This window comes from Falco cherrug, chromosome 3, assembly GCF_023634085.1.
Source record: "Falco cherrug isolate bFalChe1 chromosome 3, bFalChe1.pri, whole genome shotgun sequence".
Taxonomy (NCBI): Eukaryota; Metazoa; Chordata; class Aves; order Falconiformes; family Falconidae; genus Falco; species Falco cherrug.
The window spans coordinates 35,765,500-35,789,084 of NC_073699.1; the positions used below are offsets into that span (position 1 = coordinate 35,765,500).

The window sequence follows — 23,585 nt, forward strand, 5'->3', positions numbered from 1 at the left end:
GAACAATGAGGAAGAGATGCCACCTCAGTTTTAAGCAGAAGCAGAAAGATTGATGATTATAATGCACAACATAATGTCACAATGCAGCCTATTTTTGAGAATGTTTAACATACTACTAACTCAAAAAACAGAAGAAATGAGATGGAACAGAGGAAAGCAGAAATTTAAGGCCAAAATTGTTAGCTCTTCAAAACTAAAAATGTGATGCTGAATGTTCCATAGATAGGGGCTGGAATCTAATTATCAGTCTTATGTGCTCACAGTCATCATCGTAATGCCATTCTAAAGTACCCGAGATCTCCGTCCCTTCTGAGCTGTGTACAGAGGGAGGAGGGGGAATATTTCCAAAGTAACATCCAGAAACAGTTTTGGATTTTTCTGTCAAAGAATCTCAAAGATAAAACTGCTGAAAAGGTCCTGGACTTAATGTAGCATTTAAGTCTTGGCTGATGATTCACAACCCGTAAATATCCCTCTAATGGTTTATCAGATTTTCGATAATGATTTGAGAGACTTGAAAGGTATTTCTTGAAACGTTATGATTTTTTTCCTTGTAAAGCAATCAATATGTGCATACTGTGCTGCTTGATCTTATCACTAGTTACAGCTGGAAGTATATGACTGAAACATTTATTAAAAGTCCTCTGCTTTTTTCATTTTGTGTGTTTAATTTTGTAATGAAAACTCTCAGTGATTTACTGAGAAAAGATTGCATGTATCAGAAAGATTGGGATTTCTAGTTTTGATCATGGAAAGAGGCAGAGACACAGGCTTTGTCTGAAGTTAAGACCTGTACTAGAGGTCAGATGAAGATGTTCTTTCCTTCTCTGTTTCTACAGAGAAAGTTTATGAAAGGCAACAGAAAAAAAATCAGGTCAGCTATGAAAACAAAGTGTTCTTAAAATCAGAACTTGCACTGCTTACATATGCAGCCATGCAAGTCTTTTCTTTTTTCTTTTCTTGAAGCTGGTATGAAAATAATCAACACCAGATTTTCCCTTAAGAGAACAGATTCTCTCTGTTCTGAACCCGTCAAAGGTTTTTCTCTCTTTTCTGAGTAGAGAGGTGGATGGCAGTGCTACAGCAGTGTACAGAGACTTTAACAGAGGCTGGAGTCCCTTCAATATTTCCAGAATTTTATAGGTTTTAGAGGTTTTATGACAATAATACTTTCTTCAACTTGCACATATACTGTAAGGTTTGTATAGATACTTTATGATCAGGTCCATAGTATGTGTTTAAAAGAGACTTTTTAAAATAGATGAGCAATCTGGATTCAAAATCTAAGTGATGGAAAGTAGAAATTGCAAGTACTCTTAGTAAATTATCTTTATGAGTAGAGTTTGAGAATGTATATCTTGACTTATCCTGCAGTCATCTAACTTCAGGTTCTAACCACTGGTTTTCTCAGTTTAAGAGACAGAATTGTCTTTCTATATAGATTGCTTTAGAGTATGATTATCTTCAACCTGTTGATTGTTATTTTAATAGACTTCATTTTTAAAAACTATTATTGATTTTCCCAGATCTCATATCATTACTGGAGTGCAGTTCCAGAACTTGTAAGTTTTGATTTTTCGTAGAAGACTAAACAACATACAGTAAGTGCTGTTTCACTGATGATAAATTTTGTTATTGATAAACATAGGAGCATTTGCTGCCAGCCTGAGCAGGGCTGAGGACTGGAATTCTATGTGTGCATTGAAACCAGTATTACATTTATATTTCTGACACCTTCTTAGTTTTCAATGACATTTCAAATACAAACTTTCAATAGTATGGTGCATTCATTTGCTAAGTCCCCCTAATGCATGTCAAATCACATAATCCAAATTACATTATTTGCATATGTTAATCTTTTTTAATAATTCTTATCAATCCTTACCAACAGCTGATGCATTTTTATCAGATCACCCTAGCTTTCCAATTTTTCTTTTTGTTGAATCGTTGTATATTGTCTGCTATTCTACAAACTTACTTATGTAAGATGAAGAAACCCCTCCCAACATTTAATGTTTTTAATGAAGCCAAAGCTGGTTTTAAGGTTTTTTTTGTTACCCTAAATTTGTTCTCCATAAAACTGAAATGACTGGCTGGATTTCTTTGTTATGTTCTCCACTTGTATTTCAGGTGCTCGAACTTCTGCTCTCAGACAAATTTTTGGAAGTAATTTCTGAATCTGTACGTGCACTGTTTATCCCTTTCTCTCCCCTTTTCAAGACAGAATGTAAGTTCTTGATTCCTCAAGCTTTCCTCCTTACTTTTAGTATTTCCTCCCAGCATTTACAAGAACAAAAATTCTACTTTTCTTCCTGAGGCAGGCTCCCACCGAGCTGTGGGGAGCAGCATGTAAGTTGTGCGTGTAGGGTTTGGTCAGACCACTACTCTCTCAAAAGATGTTTTTTGAAACAGTTATCTTCCAATACTTTTGATTCACTTGTGCAGTCCAGAAGAAAAAATAAGTCTGCTTAAAGTGTCAAAGAAAAAATTCTAGTTTATTTACCCTGCATGCTTCACTGAGGGACACATGTCTCAAGTTTTACTGTTTAGCAACATTGGGAAATGAATAATTTCAAACAAGCCAACCTTCTCAGGTCACCATGAATTCCCTTCAAAGCTATGAGAAGAGTGCTTCCATTCCTGAAGCCGCTGACTTGTTGAATAGCAATTATATATTTTTTTTGTATAAATGTGATGTGAATATTCAATGACATTTGTGCTCCTGCAGGTCATGAGTGTCTTCTTGCTCAGCCTTATTAGTGAACACTTAATTGTGCTGAACTCTACTTCCTCAAAAGGTATGCAGCAGTGGGAATATCCTGGGGCTATTCTAGGATAGCTTTACATGAAGAAAGCTGTCTCTATAACATGCTGAAGAGATATTCCCTTGTTGTCTGGGTCTCTGATGTTTTAAGGAAAGAGGCAGAGTTTTCTTATATGTATCTGGGTCAGTAACTACACTTGTTTTCCCCAATGAGATTTGGTTTTCCATTCACTTTAACTCTTAGTACATACTGTATTAAAGGCTGCTATTTTCTTTGAACAGCAGCAGCCTCAGTACTGGGGGCTCTTTATTGCCCTAACAGGAAAAAAAAAAAAAAAAAAAAGATGGAATTGATCATGGACTGATCCAACTGTAGTATTACAAGACTCAACAGATGCCAACTCTATTTTTAAAGGCTGAAAGTGATTATGCTAACTGTAAAAGTGGACAAAGAAGATAAGAACAGTAAATGGTCTGAACTAGATGATCTTTGAGGTTCCTTCCAAGCCAACCCATTCTGTGATTCTATTATTCTATAAAATGCATGATGAAAAGAAGGCAAATGGGACCTTATAAATAACAGAATATATAGCAGGCAATGCAATAGATCGAAGAATGCTGATAGGACGAAATACTCCTTCATTTGGAATTTCACAGAATTTCTTATCAGATGTTTTCAGTATACATGAAATTCTATCTCCAGCAAGACAAGGATACTCAAAAAACACACATCAGGTGACACCTGTGGACAGCACATCTCTAAAAGCAGCACTAGCTTAAGCCAAAAATACTATGACCTTCTGCAACAGCCACATGCATTCTACATCGCAGCAGCTACCTGCATAACTTTTGAAAATCTTTTATTTTATTATCACTTATTTAACCCTTTAATAAATGCACATGCTACTTTCTATGGCACTCTGCACACAGGGAAATCTAAGAGTGGACAAACAAAATTGAGGACTGAGGCCAAAGTATCATAATCCATTTGATAATTACAGGTAAGGTTTTGACATGTCTTCTATAAGGAGAGAGGTATCAGCAGAATAAAAGGAAGTGTGATGTCTCCCTTCTCATTACTCTTTAAAAAAGCCGCCTGAGATATCACTAATCATCTGTTGGTTTTAAAAGCAGCAGAATATTCACAAGATCTGGATGACACTTCAAAAAAATTTTCTGTTCACAGCGTGTAAGCATAAAAAATAGCCCTACAATTTCAGCTAAGCAAACTGTAATATGCAATGGAAACAGATGTTTTACATGAGGCTGGTAGCCAAGCCATGGCAGAATCATTAATGCATTTGGAGCTCAATTTCAACGCCATTTGATATTGACAGGATTCTTCATATTGTCATGAAGACATCTGGGACTGGTGCCTTGGAATTCACCCCTTGGAAAGGGACAGGATCTGTAGCTGCTCTTAGGATAACTGTTGACTTTATCAGTGGTTCCTAACACTCAAAAGTAAATGCGCTTTGCCTCAGCTGGTGTTGTGCTCTGATTGTCATTGCCAATGTGCATAAAAGATCCCATGAACAATGAAAATATGAAGCTGAATAAAAGTAAACTCCTATTTTTCCACCTTTGCCTTAACTTTCTGACCACTGGTTCAGGTGTGTAGCAGAGAAGTCCCACACCAGCCTCTGCACTCCAGGCACTGCTCTGCTATCTCCTCCAGGGTGCTGCCACACACCTTCTTTAAAGCATGTCTGCCTGCCACACAGGCCATCACTGTCTCTTTCTTCTCCTTCATTTCTTCTGAGTAACACTTAGAGTGTTAGACTGAATCATCATTAAGGATCATCTTTTCATCCTTTTTCATACACAGGCCTCCACCAGGTGGTCCTGATTTAAGTTGTGAAGCTACACTAGCCATGAACAATAACATGAATTTCTTAAAGTTGGTTTATAGGTAAGTCAGTTTTTTCCAAGGTTATTTTCTTCAAGGGTAGCAGCCTGCCTTGACTCCTGTAACAGTGACGTTGCAAGAAAGACCTCAGTGAAAAATGAATGTCTACTACTTGCTTCATAAGAGGAAGCTTGGAGGCATGGAATGTGATGTGATTCCATGATTACATGAGAACATGTGAATGACTGCCTCTCCATGGAGAAGACCCACATGTGCACTGCAGCCTGCCACAGCTCTTATCCTGACCATCCTCAGCAGCTGCAGCCCCAAAGCAGGTCAGTCTATGATTCAACCCTTTTATTTCAGAAAAGCCTTATCACACATGTTTACCAGTTTTCCAGTGTTTGTAAGATTGCATTTGTTACAATGGTTTCCCCTCATTCAGTCATTAGGTCTGTGCAATGAAGTGACAATCCACCCTATCAGCTAGATAACATCCTGAATTAAGGATAAAACATGCTATAAATCTGGGTGTGCAGACGAAGATATACATGGAGACTATGTGTGTATGTGTAGGTAGGTAACAACAAACATACAGAAACAGCTTTAATCTGAGTTTTGTAGTGATGCAAGTTTCACAATTTAATATTTATTTTTAATTCTCATTGGTTACAACCATGTATGGAATAAATAAAATATGTTAACTACATAATATTAGTGCAACTTTGACTAGAATCAAACCCAAAGGTACAATGGAAGTGAAACATTAATATTATTTTTTAACTTAGAAGACTTATGTACGATGCTACAGATTGGAAAAAAATAAAAATAGATAGAACCTTTATCCCATTCATACAGATAGGTAAGCAGACCCATTTTTTTTTTTTTGCATCTGCTCCTCTAACAACAGATTTGTAACCAGGACAGAATTTGCAAATACAAATTCCTTATATTTTATGTTTGAAAAAGCTCATTGTGTCTCTATTTTTTTGATGCTCCTTTCTAACCTGATGTACTTTTACATTAAGTACAAAATGTTTGTATACCCTTCTTCAAATATTAAAGAAAAAAATGGGTTAGGAAAGCAACGCTTGTAACACTGTTCAGAGTGTACCAAATCCAGAAGCAGAACTTCAATGAATAAGAAAAAGCTACAAAGCTCACTTTCATTTTATGCCAGAAGTTCAAGTATTTTATTGAGAGGTAGTGAGGAGTTTTAAAACCTGAAGTTTACTCTACATACATTGGAAATTATATGTTAATATTTGTTTTTATTATTTATTAAGGGCCACCAAAAACACCTTCAAGTTTGAAAGAGAACGTGTTAAATGCAGTGGACAGGAAATGTAGTACTTGTGTACTAACACAGCTCTTACCCTTACATTATCCCTTATAGTTCTTAAGCCTTATATTTCAGAATAGCAATTGCTTAGATTAAATCTATCCTTCAAAAGGCCATTGAGTGATATGAATAGGAGCAGTATCAAAATTACTCAAATTGTTTTGTTTGTCTGTTAAGACTTTTGCACTTGTTAATTAGCTAAGAGGTATTAATGAAGCATCCCTGTACACAGTATTGGTATCTAATATAGTGAAGACAGTTTTATTGATTGGGATCTTAAAATTACAGACAGTTTTAAAAACAACAAAATTGCAACAGACACCCTTATAATTACAAATTTGATTCTAGTTATGTTTAATTCTTTTTTTTTTTCTTTTCTTTTCCTTTTATTTTACTTTATTTTTTCTCTTTGCAAATCACAAATCACAGATTTTCCTTGGGGTCAGGAGGGGTGGAAGGGAAAGAGGAAGAAGGCAAGTTCTCTTCTTAAAAGCATTCTTAAAAGTATCTTGTGCAGTTTTCATGAATGACTAGATCTCTACAACAAAAAATTAACAACTCAGCTACCCAGTCCCAAATTTTCTCATTGTACACCATAACCAGGCTTGAACAGGAGAGAATGCAAGAATGCAGCTGGCTATAGAATGAGCTCCCAGTTTACATAACAGTGAAAGTAATCAGTATGTTAAATGAACTAGATTAATTATAATCTGCCTGTATATAAATAATGTTCTTCCACTGCTGCTACAGGGGAAAAAAAACCAAAAACCCAAGATGATATATTTTATTGAATGTGAAGCAGATGATTGATTTCAGTTGCAGAGATTTCAGCAGAGATCTGTCCTGCAAACTTTCTACATGTAGCACATCCATTTGTTTGGGGTGAGAAACGTGAAGGAGACCTGTGCAGATTAAGCTCTAAGGACCAGAAACTGAGGTCAGTGATATAGCTGTATATATCCCTTCAACTCTGAACCATAACAATGCTTCTGTCCAAAGTCCAAACTTTACCTTCTTTTGAATTGCTATTCCTCCCCTCCTGCTCTCTGCCTGAAAGCACACAGTCCCTACATGGCATTTTCCTTAGAGATGTGTCTTTTTTTCTCAGCCTCAGATATACTCTCCATTTGTAACTTGACCTCTTGCTCTATTCCCTTACAGTAACACATACTTCATGACCTGACCCACAGCATTTCATTTTTACTTGCCTCAGTTACCCTTCCATAATGTTCTGGAGGAGACAACGTTGATACTGAAATACCCCTGCCTGATGCCATAGCAATGTAAAAACTCAAACAGGTGCTTGACTGGAAACTCATGCATTTAAAGCCAGTGAATTTTCAGGGCTGGGGTGTCTTAAATACAGAACAAAGATGCATGCATGCTTCCCTCCCCCCCCCACCCCCGGCTTCTGTTTCTGTGGTTTAAGCAATCTAGTTAATTGTTCTGAAAGTTGTGGTGAAGAAAAATAAAATAACTGACCTGGTATCACTGCCTCCCCTAAAGCAAACCATGTAAAAAGTCCACCGAGTGAAAGCATGTCAACCCTGTCAAGTCAAAGGCTACAGCAAGCTGTTCATTAAGTCCTGAATAAAGGATGCTGTTCTGAACTAAACTTATATTTGATCTCTATTTCTTTGTTGATATTATAAAGCAATTACCTATTGAGGGTTTCCATAGTAACAAGTGAGATAATTTTTTGTTTTAAAGCTCTTTTATGCACTTAACATACAGATAGAGTGGGATAATTGCAGGGAATACTGTTCCTGCTTTCCTGGTATTATTTAACCAGAGCAGGGTAAAGGAAAGCATGGTTTTCAATGAAACTGGAGATTTATTTTCCCTCCTCTGTAAGAACATGAAAAAAACTTTACAATTTACTTACATCTTTGGTTTCTGCGTTTGCTCTTGTACATAGTCATTCTGAAGAAATTCCACTTTCTAAGAAGTAATTGCCTTGGACACGGACAAAAGAGATGAGATCGTGCTTCTGCTTTGCAGTGAGACAGTTGCTCACTGACAGAAGGTAACCAGCAATCTCTCAGAGAAAGGCAGGGTAATACCATTCTCCTAAAATCCAGGGTAGATTCTACTGGCTCTAACTATTTTCTCTGTTACAAAGCCCAGAGACAAAATATATTTATTTTCCTCTTTTTCAAATGTGTTTTATACTAGCTAATAAAATCCAGAAAGTATATAGAATCACATAATCAGACAATATGGGATAATGTGCTATTCAATAGCCTGACATCAAGATTCCTTGAAAAAGCCCTGATATAACCAAAACTGCATAAATGACCTCATAAACTAACAAAAACTAACTTTTCATTGTCAGGTCTTAGAATTATGCATATGAGGACGTTAAAATATTTTGGGCTAAATTTTCAAGCAAAAATACTATTTTTGAAAAATCAGTGCATGTTGATCAATGAAAACCTGACTGCAGGTCTGAGCTCATGAATAGGTTATGCAGGAAATAACATATAAAATGCAAATTTTTTTCCATGCCTATGTTTACTCCTGCATTACCTTCCAATGATTTAATTTGAGGAAAGTTATTTAAGCAACATTCTGCTGATTGCTCATTTTTATAAGTACTTCATTGCCTGCTAGTCTGTTGAATCACAAGGTCATGGGGAAAAAGTGGCAGCACTGTATGATTTTTCACATACATGTATGTCGCCGTTTCAAAGAACCCAGACATCTTCCTAAAGGGAACAGAGGAAAGGGGAAAAAATTCTTGCCGTGTGGAGGAGATAAGAGTTATGACGACATTCAAGAAAGAAGATGACAATGGCAGCTATGCAGCTCGAAAGAGGTGGAAATTTCAGTTCATTCAGCAATAAATCTGCCGTCAATAAAATTACGTGAATGGATTTCTTAATGTTTTAAGAAATCCATGTCTGGAAGTGCTCTTCGTGTTTTAAGATCTTGATCAAAGATATCACAAATACAGAAGTGTCAAAGGAATAGAGATAGAGGATGGGGTAATGTAAAAATAATTGCTGACTCAAATGTCTTGAAAATAATAATAATAGTTGTATTGCTATTTAAAATGCATAGATTGACAGCAGCTTTTTAAACTACTCAAAAAAATCTAAAGCTAATGTTTTTGGCTTACGTAAAAAAAATTAACATCTGGTGCCTATGGATCATTCATGTTTCAGAAAGTAAAAAACTCCTTTTCAAAGACAGGGAGAATTTGCAGCATCCATCTAAAAACATAAACCTACAGGTATTTTATTCATGAAAAAACCCTAAAATTAAAAGGAATGTCTATTTTAAGCTACCTACCATAAAATTATACTTTTTCCATTTTTTTTTTCTCTCAGATTTTTTCTTTTTATATCTCCAGTATAACCATTTTTTAGTCTTGTGCATTATTTAATTTTCCTTTCAATTGTTCAGTATTCGTATATCCTCACATTGGCACACCTCTAGCTACTGAAGTGAAAACTTTACTTTATATTGACTTTATTCCTGTACTTCTCCTCCCTTTGTCAAAATCTGACCACATGTCTTTTCATTTGCTTTGGCTTTGTATCAGCATAGCTGACAATAATGTGTAGCCTGAAAAAAAAAAGTGGAAGTAACGGATGCATTTTTTAGATGTATTTAGTATTTCAACTCCAGTCATCTCCAAATGCCACAGTTGAAGTAACGCCATCTCTGTTGTGGAGGTCAGCAGAAAGGTGGGAAATTGCAAAGCACATGAACAGTGACAGGAGGAAAAAAAATTGGCTAAGTGATTGCTAAACATAGCAGCAGACAAAATGTCTGCACCATATAGGAAGAACCTGCATGCCACATTAACATTGTGCATTTAATATCCATTTAGGTCAGTATTTTTGCAGTAGTTTGTATGCGCTGAGGATATTTGTGCAGTTTTCCTGCTTTGTTTTTTCCTCTGAGTTAATTTCCAGCTGAATCAGGTCTGTGATCTGACTCAGAGAGACCTGTGGTCTCCCTTTAGATCTGCTGCTTTATGTAGCAGTATTTGTTTCCTTTTCTTGCTCTTTTTCTACTTCTACCTGAATTGAAGACTCTTGTCCATATTATTCGGTTCAAATTTTCCTTATTTTCTTGGTTTAGTAAGATGTCCTTAGTCTTTTTCCTCAACCCACATTAGACCTTAACTATAGAAATAATTTGTTTTCTTGATCATCAATGGCTAATCTTTTTCATGTGCTTAACCTGGACATATATTACCATCTCTCCATATGTTATTTTTCATAGCACATACAACAACAGGTATATTTTTCCATTGTTCTTTTGTGAATTATTCTATTACAACTGTGTATTTGTATGCAAATGTGTCAGTAATGGCATAATATAAAAATATAAACTAAATGGAAATTTCATGGGATAGGAATTAATTTATTTTAAATGATCCCTGAAAACACAGTCTTTATTGCTTTTTCTTTTTGTTAATTGCAACTCTGATTATTTCTTCAGTACAGTGAAATGCATTTGCTAAATATAATGTAAATACACTGTGTTTGGTGAATCATTCTAGGTCTGTTCATCAAAAAATATCACAAAAAAAGTACTTGAATGTGCTGGCTAGATTTGAGTGGGCACAGAAGCCTCCTGTTCCTCTGTGTTACTGGTCTCTGTTAGGAGACTTTAAAATTCACTTTCACACTATTGCAGCCTTAAAAAAGTCAGAATCTTGCATATGGCTGGTTAAGTGCAACAAGCTTAGTGAGGTGGGAAGAAATGATTGGAACCTCTCAGCAACAAAAATCACCTAGTCATATTAAGCTTATTACTTTTCTACAAGGATGCATCTTCTTAAATGATTACAAAAGTTTAAAATAGTCTTAAAACAGTCTGTTTAATGAATTTTATCAGTTCATTCTTGCTAGTGGCAAAAAAATTAATAACGTCCACATCTGCATATCTGATACCGCCTCTCAGCTTTCTCTCCTCCTACCCTACAGGTCCCAATAAGAAATTTTTGTTTGAAATAAATTTCTTAGACTATTTCCTAAGCAGAGGATAAGAAAAAAATACAGATACTTTACAAATACAAATAACTCCTGACTAGAATGTCACATATTACTCATCAATAAACACTTTGCCTGGGCTGTATCCTCAAATTTATTTTTAATGAGCAGACTTTAGACAGAAAAGGAAGGTGGAGGAGGCTTAACGTATGTTCTGTCTTTCAGTGTTTAATTCAATGCACCCAGTCAATTTAGATAATATCCTTTTAAAGCTTCCACTATGGTTATTTTATGATGTCATCTAGAGAAAATATTACATCTATGAATATGAATTATTTTTTTCTTGAAATAAATGGTATGTGTAAGGATCAACATTTAACCTTTTCTGAGTAATAAATACTCCTTATACAATTTTGATGTATTATAATTATGCACTTGATGTATGCACCATTTATTGATAAAAATTTGGACAATTATCTAACAATAATGCTTTTTAACATGGTGTAATTTAGATAAGTAAAATTCACTTTACTAAGAAATGCCATTTAGCTGTTTCAGCAGGTTTATGACAACATCATCTTTTTATGATGTAATGAGGGCAGAATTTAAAATATTGGCAAAACCATACCCCTGACTAACACCGGTACAACACTGGAACAGGCTGTGGCAAGCAGAATAAGAAACAGCAAAATCTGTACTTCTCATACTTACAACTAGAAGTTAGAATCAAGGAGTTCCATAAATGCTTTTGGAGAGAAAACAAAGGTGGTTAGCATTCCTGAAGCAGACCCGAAATAAAGACCGATCAGAGTGCCAAAGAAGGAAACTTTTATTAAAGGGTTACCTGTAAAGGGCTTAACTCAGCTGCCTAAACATTCATGTCTAGCATTACTTTGATGATTTATGGCATCTGAGCCATCCACACAGTGCCAGAAAATACGGCACAGGACCTGTGGGAACCCTCAACCTTGTGGAGCACTCTGCTGAAGCCAAAGCCATCTTAAATGCCTCTAGGCAAATATTTAGGCAACTGAGTGCAGCCCAAAGACTTTATATTCTAGCCTCTCTGATAACTATCATTATCCTCTAGCTTTTTTATACTTAAGGTGATTGTTTCAAAGTGGTCCCAACCTGAACTCTCAGACCTTGACCCTTGCAAGAGTTGATGGATACGTGTGGAGGAGAACCCCTACAGAGATCCACTGAAATCCAGACAGGAAACAGGAAAAAGTCCTGCCTGTCAGAGACCTGTGATTGATTGCAGTAGGGATTATCTGGAAAGAGAAAATGATAAGGTGTATGACTGAGAATTTTTAAATATCCTCAAAAAGGCCACCATTTGTTAGTACACAATCCACAGCTGATTGTGTGGATTAAAAAATTGTGTGAATAAGAGAAATAATGTAGCATAACACTTTTAAATCAGCAGTACGTGCTTGTACTAAAGCCAGAAAGCCTGTCAAAATGTTTTAACAGTCTTCCTTTACTTCAGCCAGTTTTTACTCTGCCCGAGTGTTCACATCCAGAATACAGTTTGCAAGATTTCATGAAAACCTCAAGTATTCTTCAAAAGCTGCATCAGAATGGAATTTGTTACATTCACACCATTCCCATAATCTACTAGTTTAGAAAATAACATCAGAAGAAATTATTTTTTCTGGAGCTACTTGATATTTAGAAAAGTATTTGGCTGTTCCTTGTCTCTATTATCTTCCACATTTCTGCTGACCTCCTTTACTCTTCTTCAGCACTATCAGACGTTAATGGCACTTGAGCACAAAAGATTCTTCTTTAGCTAGAAGGAGAAAGCCCCCAGGGTACTGGTCTTACTTTCACCACAGGCAATTTTCTCTTATTCAATGAAGCTTCTTCACTAGAATATATAGTCTCATTGTTATACTACCATGTATCTTTAATCTTTAAGGAATTTGCTGTCAAGCTTCCCTCATTAGACTGAGCTCTTTTTATCAGACGTCACTATTGCCATTTAGCAATATGATCACAAAGCCTGCCACGTTCGTTCTCAGGTAGGAGCCCATAATGGCTCTTCCTCCAGTCCCTTGCCCTGTTCACAGAGTGTTCTCATTCCTTCAACAAGAGCATTAGAAAAGCATTCAGATATTTTTCTGTGACTAAAAATTTCCAAAGTTTGGTGTCACTTCCTACAAATGTAAGGTTGGTCAACAACTCCATGTCTGAAAGTAAAAATCTGTATCTATTCTAAAGATAAGAATTTTAAAGAATTACAAAAGATTAGGGGGGAGGGGGGGAAACCAACCCAGCTAAGCAAAGGTACTTCATAACGGTTCTTAAATACATTAAAGGTTGGCAACACACAAAAAGAACAGGGGAGGGTTCATGAATAAGCCATTTTCTGTCTTGAAGTTAGAACAGTCACGACATACGCTGTAGCAACAGAAATTTAAATTGGTTGTTTGGAAACTGATTTTGTTATTGGTGAGGGTAGCTATACATTGCCTAAGGAGTGCTAAAGGATTTTGGAACAGGTTATGTATCTCAGAGGAGCCTGCCTAGGAGATGGATAAGATGACATCTTGCAGTTTCTTCCAAGCCTTACTTGTGATCCTATACGCCCGGATAAAGTATCAATCATCATAAGATTTAGCACTAGCCAAGATTCAGGACTACGTTAGTCTTTCAGCCTACCTAATACTAATGGAGCGTTTCAGACAGGAGGAGACCAGCACGACGTGGGGAGGCTCGACAGCAACAAGTGTGAAGCCTATAATGTCCTGAACATGCTTTTAGGGAATGCTGGAAGATCAATCTCTCCTCTTGACACTGGAGGGGCTTCTCCAGCTATGAATGAATGAGATCACCTGTGGTTGAACCCTGCTAAGAATCTTCCCAGACACAGATACTGGTCTACTAACTCAGGCACATAGAGATACACATTATGAATACTCTTCAGAGTTGCACCGTGTTCAAAAAATCATTTGGGTAACTTCCACAAGATTCAGAGGAGCTACGATACTTGGGTATGCTGGAGGACTGAACTTTCCACTTTGCAATTCAGAATGATGCTTTTACACAAAGAGCCCTCCGCAGCTTTCTCCCCAGTCCCAAAGACTTTCAGGGGCTCTAGAGAGGTTTGATACTTTCCCAGCTTTACCTCTCTCCTCATTATTCACACTGTCTTATATAACCCTTGAGTGAAACTTGGCCAGTTCTATTTTGTTCCCAGTTCCAAAAGCGAATAATGCAGTTCTGAATGTCTGATAGCTCTTCCTTTCTTTCAATAAAAGTACTGCACAAAGTACTGGTCCCTTCAGACTGGTAGCAATAACATAAAGCTTTCTGTTCCTCCATCTGAGGAAGATTTAGCTATTATTTTAAATCAGGTATAATAAGATATTCCTCTCTGAAATGTCTCAAAATCCAGTTGAACTTCAGGCTTAGAGTTAAGTATTCTATATGATAGATTCTACAGCGGAAAAGCACATCTTCTCTTCTGCTTTGGCAAGTGGAAAAATGGTAAATCAATCTCAGATGAATGCCATTTCATTTGCTTTACACACTCTGTAAGATCCAAATTTGTTCCTCCTCTTAGATCAGTTTCTTTCCTAATCCATCTCAGTTCTTGACAAGTTTGTTCTTGGCTAGTTTCCTTTTAGTTTTGAGCAATTTTGATGTTTGGGTTTGTTTTGATTTTGCTAAGTCCTGGCTTGTTTTCATCTCATCTTTAATTTGATTTCAGCCAGGTTTTATCTAGCCCTGACAGGTTTCCATTTGTTCTGCTACATGCTTTGGTTGCTGGTTTGGCTGGGACTTTTCATCATCTTTTCTTTCATCTGAGGTGAGGTTGTCACCACGCAGCAACAATACTTCTCAGTTGCTTTCATGCTATTTCTAAACACCTGTTTAACAATGGAGACAGTCTTAAGAAGCATTCTGCTTCAAACTTCTCGAATTATGGGACTAAAATACACTTCCCTTACATTAAAAGGACTTAGAGGATTTGTGTCCCAATTTTTTTTCCAAATATAAACCAAGATTCCACTCAAAAACATCTTTTCTTCAGGATTTACATTAATATAATTCAGAACACAAATTATGTATACAAAGGTGGTCTACATTTTTCTGATCATTAAACTAATTCTTAAGAATGCAATGTACGAGTCATATTACTAGAAAAGCTTCCCTCTATTTCACCTTACAGTAATCCTTTCAATGATCATGATCTTCAGTGTTTTGCACAACATACTAAAGTTACAGTTCACAGATTTTCCTAAATATAGCACAAACATAATCCTGGACTTGGAAATATATTCATTCAATACAAAATTGTAGCAAAGTGGCTATCAGAATTACGGTAACAATTTTTGTCTGAGCTAGTTAGTAACACATTAAGAATTTCATTAGCCTAGGTCATTGAAACAATCTTAATGTGTCCAGAATTAACATTTCAAAGTGTAATAGTTTTTATCCAGTTGGTAAAGTTTTAATCCTAGTGGAAAACTGTTAGAAAGTCATTAAGTAATAGAAATCTTTTCTTCTGTGTTGTTAAATCTGAAATAAGTTGTGATGCCTATGGCAGGCACTGGTTCCATCACCTCAGAGCTGGTAGATCTTATAGGATACTGCAAATATAAAAGAGTGGACAAATATCAGATGTGGAGCAAAAGCTGCTCTGATGATTTAAAAGAAAAATAAGGAATTTAGGCTTTTGATAGTGTAGTATGTGCTCAATGGTGGATTTAATAAAAAAAATGTTCATACATACTATTTCTAGAGAAACAAAGTGCTGAATATTGGTAAGTTTTCATGAAAGATTTAAGATTACTTTTTTGATCAATCTATCTTGATTCTGCCTAAGTAAAAAGATCATTCCACTTCAGCACAGAGGTTTTTTTAATGGGAAATACACCAATTGCATCATATTCTGCAAACAGGTGATATCCATTTCAATTTGATTAGTGACATGCAATTCAGTGCTTCCCTGTTTTCCTTTTCACATGTGTTTTAATTATCACACTGATGAGACACTTCAGCATGCTAAATTTAATGTTACAAACCTTCAGAATAGAATCTGTTCTTGCATAACCCAAGAACACTGCAAATATACCTCGGATTCATGTATCTTGATTCCGCTTAAGGGCTCAGAAGTACCTGAGCACCTCAAACAGGTTTTCAAACACAGCCGTTTGAAGAAACCATTTGCTACCATCACCACTGTACTATAAGATCCTATTTTAAAGTTTTTATATGTTTATTGAAACAGCTTTACGACAGGTTCGAAATGCATTTTCAGTTTTTCACTCTAGTGAACATTGTCACACTTTGTTTACAAAACAGAACAGGGAGAGTTTGAGAAAGAACCTCTTGTGAACAAATGGGGCACTTAAAATGTCTAAGACTCACAGCAATGCAAACTGATGATGTTTTATGGTACAGCCAATGAACAGCTGCTGCTTCAGCCTTTCATTTCAGACTAAAGCTTTTCTAACAATCAAGAGAAAGCTGAAAATGTTCCACTTTCTTTTCTCATTACATGGGATCTTTCTTAGTGTGCAGGGCTCGAGACAATTTTAGTCATAATCAATCAGTGTAATGACTGGCTTGAGAAGGAGAATAAGGCCTTTAACAGAGACAAAAAGTGGAAGAAGAAGATTGATTTTTGGAGTGATGGAAAAAGCTGCATTATATCAACTCACCACCAGACCCTGCTAAAGGATGTAACACCAATGGCACACAGACAACAACATCCTTTGAATTACAGTGCTCTACTCACTGTTCAAAATACTAGCGTGACTCCAACTTCACAACTGCTCCTACTTTTGGGGGATTTTTTTTTTGGGGGGGGGGGGGGCTGTGTGCATGTGCATGTGCTGTGTGGGGTGGTAGGGTAGGGAAAGTGCTAACAAGAAGTTATTACATTAAAATTATTAATGCACCTGATTTAATATCTTAGATTGGTAGATATCTGGGGAGGAAGATCATTTTCCCTAGTCTAAATGAGGCTGCATGCCTATGGTGGTATTATGTACATTTTGGGTCAAATGAATTCATAGGTTCAGTTTTTAGAATATGCTATCTGTATGAGAGCTTCTGTAAACATTACAACTGATTCAAAGACAATTTCTGAGTCAGCCCTTTAGAGAAACAGGATATTTTCTCTATGATTATAGCAAACTGAATTATTCAGTTGTATTTTAAGCTCAAGAAAGTTTTTAATCCAGATTGGTATTATAACACAATGGTACTATGTAACATTTAACACCCAAAGCTCTAATTTTTTCACTGAAAAGCTTTAAATATGTTGGTTACCTATTTGAGGAAAGGATATCAAATACATGACACACATTTTGCATATCAAAAATGTGGCTAAATAGCTAGAAACCCAATATTTTAAAGAAATAAAAGAATCCTTGTAAGTAACAAAAGGCATCAGAAAATGCTTTTGCATGATAAAGTACTTCCAAATCAAACACATTCTCTTTTCAGGAATGTTTCAAAACCAGAAGGAAGAGGGACTTGAAAAGACTAGTACTTCTGACCTTGAGGTTTTACTACTAAGTATCAGATCATACTGTGAATTAACTGCTAAAAATGCACATAGCAACTCTTTTCAACGGGATACTGAAACCCAGAAAACAGAATTGTGTTCTCAATGACCTGAAAACAAACTGAAGAGAGATGTCTGTACAGTAGAGGAGATAAAGAACATTTTTATCCCCTTGTGGACTTGGCAGGAAAAATGTTTTCTCATCAAGGTAAATACTGTAACAGACTATGTGAAAATGTATTCAAGATGCTTTATTAAACTTCAGTATAAAATCATAGGCATTGGAGAATTTAGGTGCCAAGTTTTGTATTCCCTGTTCTGTGGCATTTCGGAAAGGTAAACCCTGTTCAGATAGCATGGAAATAGCATCTTCTTGAAGTAGTCTGTTCAGACAAGATACCAAAATCATAGGGATATCCAAAATGTTTTTTGAAAAATCTGTACCAAAATAACCTCCATTATTGAAAACTTCTGTTTTTGATTCAGCTACACCACTCAAAATGTGCTTGTATTTTTTAATGAAATTTGGCTTTACAGAAGAAAAACCCTCTGATGCTGCAGTAAAAAAAAGAAAGAGAAGGATTTAAGAAAGGCAGTTACTCCTACTCACCATTTATCTCTAGACTGAAATTTCTGCTCATGTCTTAGAATATAAAAGGTGTAGCAAATTATTTTGAAACTAATATTCATAGGAACCAGTTTAACTATGTTGCACTGAACATGAAACTCTCCCTGGCCACTACTAAAAGGGTAAGGTAGCTTCAAAACTTGCACTAAATTGGTCATGAAAGTATCGACTACATTGACTTCTAGAAGGTGAAGATAAGAAAAGTTACAAGTCCTCTTGAAAATGTCTTCTTTCCTCCCTCAGAATAATGATTTACAGAAAGGAAAATTATAATTAGAATACCCTAAAAGAAGAAACTTTGCTCTGAAGTATGACAGGAACATTAAACTTTGTGGGACACTAATTAAAATAAGACAAAACCTTAATCAATAATTTTTTTTTACACACAATAAAAAAACCACTATGAATGATCCACATTTTACACTGAGTCAAAATTTCTCATTTAAGGCCACCTACACATTGTTTTTTGGAATGTAGACCCAAGCCAGTCCAGATTCAATTTACTTTATGCCAAATGAAAACCATGCAATTTTGCTATCTTATAAATCCAAAACATGCACTATTCCACTCGCAAAACGAAGTGGTGAGCTCAGAACATTGTTTATTCTGGAGGGATACAGTACTTATGACACAGCTATTTAAGAAAATGAAGTTTGGAAAATAAAGGTCCTCCTGAACTTGGAATCAAATGCTAGATAAGAAGAGCATGAGAAGATTTTGTCTTGTTTTTCTGATTGGCATTGAGCTTAGTCTCGGTCATCTTTTGCTTAACACTCACTGTGGTTTTAAGGGCTCCATCTGAGTGATGGACTTAGCAGTGTTAGGTTTGTGGTTGGACTTGATCTCAAAGGTCTTCTCCAACGTAAACGATTCTATGATGCTATGACTAAATGAAAAAGCATTTACACTGCCAGATTTTCTCAGGGACTGAGCACAGTGATTTTATCTGGCAAACATTCCTGGGTGCTTGAAAAAGGCAAAGCAGAAGAAATGCAAGATCATGTCAAACATATGATGAAATGAAGTTGATCCAACTTTAATCTAAACCACACACAATCAAAACTATGTATGACATTTTCAGTGACTTCCAGTAAATGCAAAAATAAATCAACATGAAAAACTGAGGTGGGCTTAACTGATATAAAACTTATTGTAGAAAATATTACACTTTCTTCAAGCTGTATTGTGGACCAGAAAACCAAAATACAGTGAAATATTTGAGAGTTTCATGTCTTTCTGAACATTCTGCAGCTGAATATTTTGAACTGCAGTCAAAATATGGCAGATGTGATAAAAGGGGTGGGCGAGGTGTTTGACATCAATACACTGGATAGAAAGGTCCAGTGTAGAAATATAGTCCTATCAAGTGGATTTTTGATAATTTTTTTTTCACAATTACATCCCCCTCTGCAGAACAATGCCACAATCTCCACACTGTTCTGACAGCAGCAGAACATGTGATGATTATTTTTGAAGAGATTAACATGTTTAAAGGGCATGATGAGACACAAGTCTATTAGGCAGCCCTCATTCAGACTAATAAATATTAGTGAAAATATTTTTCAAATATTAATAGAGGTATTGCTTCTGAATATCATCAAATTAATAACCTTTAAAACACCTGACTTCTGGGAAGGGGAAATAGGATTATGTTTTTTATACGCTATCATATAGAAAACATATAATGAGGTTCAAGAATGCAGCATTTTTTATCAATGAGTTCAAGATTAAGAAAACAGTCAAATTTCCAGCTGTTGTAAATTAGATGTTATATGACTTAGTTGCCTACATTCATGGCTGACTGAGTTTCATGATGTGGGAGGCTCTACGTTATGCAGCATAAATCCAGGAAAATCATCAAAATTAGTTTAATTTAAATTAACTGAACATTTGGCTCACAATTCTTAATTTTCCAATTCAATGAACTTAATAGCCTAATCTTTCAAATAGAGGGATAAATTTGATCTGTAAATGGTATCTCTAGCTAAACATATGACTAATCATGCCATTTCACTGCCCAGTGTTTTCTCTTTGGTAAAAGCATCTTATTGGAAGTAGTCTTGAAATTTTCAGTGGAATCAATGTTTCCAAGGATGACTGCACTATAATACACTAATGTCCAGCCCTTTAGTGGAAAATAGGTGTCTAAATTTAAATGAAGACGCTTTTATTTATATAATAAATAAAATATTATATAATTTTATTTATTATATAAAGAAAATAATAAATAAAGAGTTCCTTTATTAATTGCACCTATAAAGTGATGTACCCTTAAACCACGGTCTAGGATCTGTCTTGAGATATTAGGAACTATGGAACATCACATGTTAAGCAAAATAAAAGACTGCAAAAGAAAGTAGAATTAAATTATCATCATGATAAATGCAGATTTTAAAGTTCCTTTCATAATGCAGAGTTGTTTTCTTGTTTTGCAAACTTAAAGATAATTAAACAAAGGTTTTCAACATTTTAAAAGAAATCACACCTAGTGAAACGTTATCATCAGAACATATCATACATTGAAATTGCTCCATGCCACCTATACAAAAATGTCAGTGCATTTTAATCTCACCTCTTTAGAAGTCTCAGCATTTCATAATAATCCAATTAAAAAACATAGTAATTTAAAACAAATATATAAATTTGTCTACAAAAGCATCATGAAAAACAAAACAAAAAAAAATACCAACCTCCTGCAAAGTATTCAATCTCTCCCTGTAAATGTTAAATAATTTAAATAAATTTATACTTTATTAACTAAGAATTATCTTTATTTTTATATGTAGTGCTACTTGTATCAGACAAGTGTCGGAATCAGATGCTATATAAAATATTACATTTCTTCCAAGCTCCAAGCACCCTTTCAAACTTGATTCTACATGTCAGTTGGACCGAATCTGTAAAAAACTGGAAGACAGATAGAGGTAACCTGTGCTAAATTTGGACCATCCTATCCTTTGTGTAAGTGATCTGTATGATAATTTACACAAAAAAACTAATAGAATATAGGTGGAATAGGCCCATCTAAGCTTTTATTATAAAGTGATCAATGGCAATGAATGAACAAATTCCTTTATTCAAGTGGATGTAAGATTCAAAAGGTGATTCACCATTTATATGAAAAATTGGAATGTATTTGAAATGGAGACATGAATTGCAAATTTACGATACTGTAAATCAAAACCCAGTCATGACCAAGACGATAATGTTCTTTCCTTAAATTTTAAGGTTTTTACATTGACGGATTGCAGACCATTATAGAGACTTATTACCAAGGTACTCATAATTTCCTACCGAGGTTAGCGATTAATTACACTCCAGTGAGCCTCAAAATCTGGAATACAAGGCATCTGTACTCTGAACATGCTAATAAGAATGTAAGGCAAATCAGCCAGAAAGAAAAGGTGAAAGGTGATTTCCCACCAAATTATATGCAATTGACCATTGGCTATTTTGTTTGGACTTGACTTGTGATGTGTTTTTTAAGACGTGGCTCATGGCCTGTTGTACAAAATGATGGAGACATTTTCAACTTTCAGTGCTCTGCAGCCAATTGTTTTGCATGATAATTGGCCACCTCTTCCTAGAGATTATATGTTGTGTTCATTCTTCTGCAAGTTGAGGCTGCTTTTTAACCCTACCCCTAAAAAAATTCTGTGCTTCTTTACATTAAGCTGTCATGTCTATTCGTTACACTGATTTGCCAGAATGGGTGAAGTAGATGGGACCACTTCAGGTCAGTGAGTGAGCTTATTTTTCCCCCAGTTTTATCACTGAACTGTCATTCATATTCATGCATACCTGTTCAGTGACTAGATTTCACTTATTTCACAAGACAATTTCAAAATTGTGTGTATGGGGTGATGTTTTGGATGTGTGCTGAAAACAGTGTTGATAGTACAGGGCTGTTTTTATTATTGCTGAGTGGTGCTCACACAGAGTCAAGGCCTTTTCAGCTTCTCCCCCCACCCCAGAAGCAAGTAGGCTGGGGGTGCATAACAAGTTGGGAGGAGATGCAGTGGGCCAGTTGACCCCAACTGACCAAAGGGATATTCCATTCCATATGGTGACATGCTCTGGAGAATCAGAGAAACTGTGTGAGTGCAAGGGGAAACTGTTGAACATGATGAGCAGTGAGAAGTGGAGGAACACTGGTAACATTCTGAAAAGATGGAATGAGGCAGAACATCTATTTATGTTATCAAATTTTTAGTTAAATTTTGCCAAAACAGTCTGACCCAAGGCATTTTGTCTTCAGCAGTTCAGATCAATGGGGAGTGCTGTTTTGAGAAAGCCTGTTTCAGTCCCTTTTAATTCACTGCTGCCTGCATAGCTACTCAAATAAAGGTTGTGCCTTCCTTGGGGTGTCTTCCCATATTTTAGGTTCTTTTGCTTATCCTCTCTGAGCCCCTGAAGGTACAAGAAACTCTCAGTTTCTGTGAGAGACTCAAATGGCTGAGAAGACCCAGACATTACATGAAGTGCAGGCTAAGACCTGAGCTTGAGGGTGCTCAAAAAAAATAACACTCAGTTTCTCAGCCAAGTATCTCCAAGAAAATCAACCCAGCTTTCAGCTGATTATGCAGATTCCCCACCCAGATGCTCTAAAACTCTTCCTCTAACACTTGGGAGGCTTGGTTAAATAATAGCCGGTCTCCCCAGCAGTATTTCTTCCTGATTTCCCTGCCTTCCTCCTAATCAAATGCCTTCTTTTTTTTCTTTTTTTTTTTTTAAAGGAAATAACTTCATTTCCAAAATAGCACACTTCAACACACCAAAATGTGACAAAACAAAGTTTGCTTTTGCAACCTGCCTGAATTTCACCAATGGAAAAGAGATCATGAAACTGCATCTGTGACATTTACACGAGTGGTGGGACAGACCCAGCATCACAAGAGTTTACAATACAAGGCAGAGGCGGTGACCTTCAGCTATGATACTTTGCTCTAAGGAAAAACTAGAAAAGAATAAAATCTCTAAACTGAAAAGTCTCCAGACTTGCTCTGAGGACGATGGCCTCACAGCTGTGTCTCTAGTGCCATCTGCTGACATGAGCTTCCATTGCAACTCCCAAAGCAAAAAGTTCCTCCAGAAGCGAGTTCTGCTGGGCTTTGTGCCTGTGGAAGTTGTAATCAGAAATTTCTTGCTGGAATTACAACTATCATTAATTCCACTTGCTTTTTAAAATTCTGTGTTGTTATTTGCGGGCATTTGGGGTTTTTCAGTAGAGCCACTTGTTTGTATCACCATCAAACATTACAAATGAAGATGTTTAGAGGATTCTGATCCTTCTAAGTACATTCAAATGAGAAAAACCCCACACAACCTGCTGTATGAAAATCTTGGAATTATATTATAAAATAAAGTAGGCACTTAATTTATAATAGGGAAAAAGTAATTCTCTATAGTAGCCAGCTGTGGATTCAGTATGACCAGGTTGCTTGAATTTTAATTAGTATGCCCATGCACAAATTATGCCGTGGGGTTGTAATCTGACATTACGGTTGTCTCTGATCTACTGGTTTTG

General features: G+C 36.0%; 1 protein-coding gene across 6 annotated transcripts in view; it reads right to left on the reverse strand.

Moving 5' to 3' along the window:
* The window catches only part of RALYL (RALY RNA binding protein like), a 401,158-nt gene that overhangs the window by 113,934 nt on the left and 263,639 nt on the right, over positions 1 to 23,585 (reverse strand). Inside the window, exon 1 of one of the 6 annotated variants that reach the window (XM_005445414.4) lies at positions 7,841 to 7,973. The exons of the other annotated variants lie outside the window; for them this stretch is intronic. Coding sequence (XP_005445471.1) covers positions 7,841 to 7,877 — 37 coding nt within the window. The 5' untranslated portion in view covers positions 7,878 to 7,973. Of the gene's footprint in view, positions 1 to 7,840; positions 7,974 to 23,585 lie in introns of those variants that run through there. 6 annotated transcript variants of the gene reach the window in all.